Below are 5,173 nucleotides of genomic sequence, written 5' to 3'. Positions count from 1 at the left end.
TTAACATACTATAGTCTGGATTGCCCGCCACACACACCACACATCTCTACAGAAGCTTCTCCCGCGAAAGCCCCAGGACAGGCCCACGGACGCTCCCCTCCAGTCCCACCCCCGCTCCTGCTCTCCAGGTCTCCCGCGCTCCGCGCCACCCAGACCCAGCGCTCCGCACGGCAGCTCTGGAGGGTGAGGGGGCACCCTTTGTAACAGCCGAACGCACCCTCGCCCACCCCGGAGTCCTCGCGGCTGGACTCTAGCAAGGTTCACCGTCCACTGCGGGGGCGGAATCGTAACACACTACAAGAGTCCACTCTCCGACTAAGTGTATGAACAATTTCCTGCGCGGGGAACACAAAAGCAAAACCCTCGCTGCTCGATCTCACTTCCGGGTGCGTTCTAGCCTTTCTGGAGGATCTGGAACTCTGTGGTCCCCTAATTTAGTCTGATTGCGATGACAGAAAATGTAAATAACAATTCTATTTGGTTCTCCTCTATTCCACTCCATAGATGACATATCAAAGGTATTAACGTATAAGGTATTAATATAATATAATTAAAGGAGATGATGTTCATTAATACTCAATTAATAAAAGTTGTCATGGTTCACTATCCAATGAACATAATGAATTCTACTATGATTAATAAAATAATCATTAGTGTTATTAGTGTTAATGTTAATTTGATTATCAGTATATTGTTCATATTGTATATTCATTAGTATATAATTGGTTCATTATCAGGATAATTAAAGGTGTTCTGTTAGTTCATATTTGATTAATTATTATGGCTCATCAAAAGTACACTGATTGATATTTAATTATCAATTTATTAAATTAAATTAATTATTAAATTATTTTAATTAAATTAAATGTAATTTAATATATAATGTTATATATAATATGTAATTTAATATAAATTAAATATAATGTAAGGTGCTTTGTTGATTCATATTTAATTATTGATATAGTTGATTGAAGGTGTTAGTGTTATAAGTGAAAATTTAGTTATTAATCTGATTTGTTGAAGTTACTGATAATCATGCAATCTAAGGTGGTAAAATGTTTAGGTGTTGACCTTTATGAAGTGTGACTTAACTTTTTTCTGAAAGAAGTAAAAGAAAGGAACCATTGCCAGGTTTTAAATAGCTAAGCCCAGGAAATTTGAAGAAGTGAAAGCCAACAGTGTAGGAAGAATCCTCAGCCTGAGAGAAAATTACTTCCAAGACTTGGAGGGGATTTCTTTCTCTGACCTTCACATCAGCCATGAAGTTCTGAAAGGGAGCTATTAGAGATCATCAGGGTTGAGAGAGCCACATAAACTCCAGATAGGCAGAGGTATAGAAAGTGACTATTCTAGGGAGAAAGTAGCTTGGGAGAACTGGACACACAACAGAGAAGAGAGCCAGTTATGGATTCAAGAGAAAGCTAGCCTTGGAAATCAAGAGTTAAATATCCTGAAGGGAGAAAGGATTTGCAGGCCCTTCAGTACAAACCTAGTTGAGCTAGGTTTTCTTATATCCGTTCTCTACCCTGTGTGCCTCATTACCATTGTACTCTGAGTTTATCTGGAATGTCATATTCTAAGATCTTTGCTCCTGGTTTATCCCTTCTGACTTTCTCAGTAGGGTTAGATAGAGTTTTATATCCTAATGGATAACACAGCTATTCTTCCCTCTCAGGGTTAATTACACTGAGAGTAAGGTTTATTTTTTTATTTTTTTTTTAAACCCTTTAACTTCTGTGTATTTGACTTATTGGTGGAAGAGTGGTAAGGGTGGGCAATGGGGGTCAAGTGACTTGCCCAGGGTCACACAGCTGGGAAGTGTCTGAGGCCGGATTTGAACCTAGGACCTCCCATCTCTAGGCCTGGCTCTCAATCCACTGAGCTACCCAGCTGCTCCAGAGAGTAAGGTTTAAATATTACCTCTTAATGCTCTCTTCTCTCCTTCTTATAATAGTATTCATCCCTTCCCCTTCCCATGCCCTCTTTGTGTGTGATAGATTATCCTATTTTTCTCATTCATTCAAGTTTCTCTTGGTGTCCTCTACTATTCACCCCCCTCTTTCCCAGCCCCCATATCATCTTAGACCATTTAGTATTCCAACCTCTCCCTATGTATAATTCTTCTGATTACTATAATAGTGAATACTATAATAGTGAATAAAGTTCACTACAGAGAATTATACATAACATTTCTCCACATAGGAATACAAATAATTAGATCTTATTGAAGTCCTTAAAGAGGCAACTTTAAAAAATACGAGTTTTCTTTCCCCTCTGTTTCTTATTTACCTTTTTATGTTTCTCTTGATTTTGGTTGGATATCGAACTTTCCATTTAATCCTGGTCTTTTCTGTGCAAATACTTCTATCTTGTTGAATGCCCAAACTTTCCCTTGGAAGTATATAGTTAGTTTTGATGGGTAGGTGATCCTTGGTTGTAGAACCAGTTCTCTTGCCTTGCATAAAGCCTTGCAGGAACACCTGGGCACAAGTTACCTCTTCAGTCTACCTTGGATCTGTGACCCAGAAGTGGGTAGTAAGTGACTCCTATTCCCATCACAGTGCTCTATATGGGTCTAGGACCTCCTCCTACTCTGGTGCATAGCCAATTGCTTTCAATTTTTTAAATTCTTTTCTTTGATTCTCTGGATTTTTATTTTAATCTTTAGTTGGGAGTTTTAGATTTCTTCTTTTTTCTAGTTTTGTTTGGTTTATTTTTAGTTGCATGCACAATTCATTGTTTTGTTTTTTCTTTCCTTTGTTGATGAAAGTATTTACAGAGATAAAAATTTTCCTAAGGACTATTATCCCTTCATCCTATATGTTTTGGTACACTGTCTCATTATTGTCATTCCTTTGATTATTTTTTGTGTTTTTCTAATTTGACCCATTGATTCTCTAGAATTAAGTTATCTAGTCTCTTAATTTTTTCTTCAAAGGCTCCTCATTTAATATAATCTTAATTGCAATACAATCAATTAATACTATTTTTGGTATTTTTGCTTTTTGCATTTTTTGGTCCAGTCTATGTATTTTTGCAAAGATGCCATGCACAACTAGGATGTATGTAAATTCTTTCTCTTAATATTTAGTAATTATCATCAGAGATCTGTCATCTCTAATTTCTTATTTTCTATTCAAGTTCATAACCTTTTGTTTATCTTTTGGTTGCATTTATCTATCAGAAAGTACATTGAGGTCCCCAACTACCTGCTGACCACAAATATAAAGTGAATTTCATGTACATATATACCTATAATAAAGTTTAATTTATTACACAGTAAGATGTTACCAACATTTGAAAAGGTAGAAACCAAGGAAAGAAGCTTTTGGCAGAGGTTTGTGATTTACTCTGCAGAACTGGGTTGGCTCACGCATGGAACAGAACAGGAAAGGTTCCAAGGAATGTAAGGAAAGGATTTAAGGGGACTCCAAGAGTTGGAAGGGGGTAGTGTTCCTGTCTCTTCAGGAGTTTGAAGGGATCACTTCCTGCCTGGGCTAATGGACTTTCTGTTGGAAGCCACTGACCCTGTTCCTGAGATGTCTCTGACCAACCATCCTGTCTCTGAGGGAGAGATCAGATCCATCCAGATTTCTCCTACTGCCTTGTCCATTCCTGTGTTCCAGGGGCCTGATATATTTTCATCTGTTACTGAGACGAGGCCAATCTGAATTGAGAAAGCTGTCTGTCTAAACTGAGGCCTAGCCATCTTTGGCTGGACCCACTAGGGTGACTTTTCCAATCCTTTCACCCTATCCAACCTATCTATCCAACTGAACTATAATCAAGGCAACCAACTATAATTGGGGGGCCAGTAGTTAGGAAGCTAGATAGGGTTTTGAGGTTCAAGACAGGCAGAATAGATTAAGGAGCAGCAAGAAACCGAAGAGATGTTCATGAGAGCCCCATAGGTTGGAGGGAGGAGTTAGAAACCTAAACATTAGGGAAATCCTCTGGCCCTCCTTCCTTTCCCTGTTTTGAATCTTGGTAATAAGCCTATATTCTTTTTATAAATTCAAATAGTAGTCAGATTGCGTTTTACCAGACAAGCAGGTGGTGGGCCTACCAGACTGGCCCACAGCCTGGTACCCACAGAGCAACCTACTTTCCTAGACTACCACCGATCTAGGACAAGTAACCCATTTATTACAGTTGGCAGAGCCAGACTAGGCAAGAATCTGTCAAATTTGGACAGTTTTTTCAAAGAAAAGTCAACTTTTACCTCTGTGAAAAGTTTTGGGCCTGTGGTACAGTTTGAAGCCTGTTGGGAATAGGTAACTGGAACTGGGGGTGGCCGTTTTTTTCCAATTGCAATAGATTGTTGGTGAAATCTGCCTGGTAACAAGACCTACCAATCAACAAGCGATACTCTCCAAGGTCTTAAAAAATGTTAAGGACCAGTAATAAAAAAAATTTTTTTTTTCAAAAAGACTTCAAACCAAATTCAAGGAAACAAACTGGTGGCAACAATGGAAGTTTTCCCACTATTGTATCAATGCCTGATATTCTGCTACAACATGTTTCTGGTAGAAATACCAAAAAATTTCTACTTTTTGTTAAACTTATATGGGAACATGAGGTTAATGACACTAATTTTTGCAAGAATGCTCTCCTATGTCCCAGTCATATTGTTTTTAGGCTGCATGATGTATCAAACCTACTGCACTATTGGGAATGTTCTGATTAAGTTAACAACTAATGGTGGTCTAGCCCAAAAAGAAAATGAATTAAAGGCTTTTGTGTTGACATTAAAGGATGCAGTAGAAGAAATACAGAAAACTCTGAAACAGCAAAATGGGGAAATTGAGGCAAAACAAAATATCTCAACTGAGAAAGGCAATAGTGACTCCAAGCCAACACTAGTAGTTGAGCAAGGGAATAAGGAAGCAGGCAATGCTGCTGCATTCCTGTTGCCACTAAGAGAAGTTACATATTTACAGCCAGATGCAGGGATTTGTCCGGAACCAGCCGGATACAACCGTGGGGTCCGTGAAACAGCCACCTGAAAGACCATAGCGGGAGGGAGGGGAGACCAAGCACGCAAGAAGACAAGAGAGTCTAATGGAGCAAGGCTCGTTTATTGCTGGTACAGGGCAAGAATATATATGTTCAGGGTGAGGGGGCTGGCGGTCGGGATGAAGAGAGAAAGGGACTAGATGTTACAAGGAAGGAA

The 5,173-nt window shown here is 39.0% G+C and overlaps 1 protein-coding gene across 1 annotated transcript in view; it reads right to left on the bottom strand.

Moving 5' to 3' along the window:
• The window catches only part of LOC123246296, an 82,282-nt gene continuing 77,109 nt past the window's right edge, over window positions 1-5,173 (bottom strand). The window contains exons 12-13 of the mRNA XM_044675214.1: window positions 4,939-5,002; window positions 1-270 (exon numbers count right to left, since the gene is read on the bottom strand). Coding sequence (XP_044531149.1) covers window positions 1-270; window positions 4,939-5,002 — 334 coding nt within the window. The remainder of the gene's footprint in view (window positions 271-4,938; window positions 5,003-5,173) is intronic.

This window comes from Gracilinanus agilis, chromosome 4 (genome assembly GCF_016433145.1).
Source record: "Gracilinanus agilis isolate LMUSP501 chromosome 4, AgileGrace, whole genome shotgun sequence".
NCBI classification, from domain to species: Eukaryota; Metazoa; Chordata; class Mammalia; order Didelphimorphia; family Didelphidae; genus Gracilinanus; species Gracilinanus agilis.
This window is presented reverse-complemented; position numbering and strand designations above follow the sequence as displayed.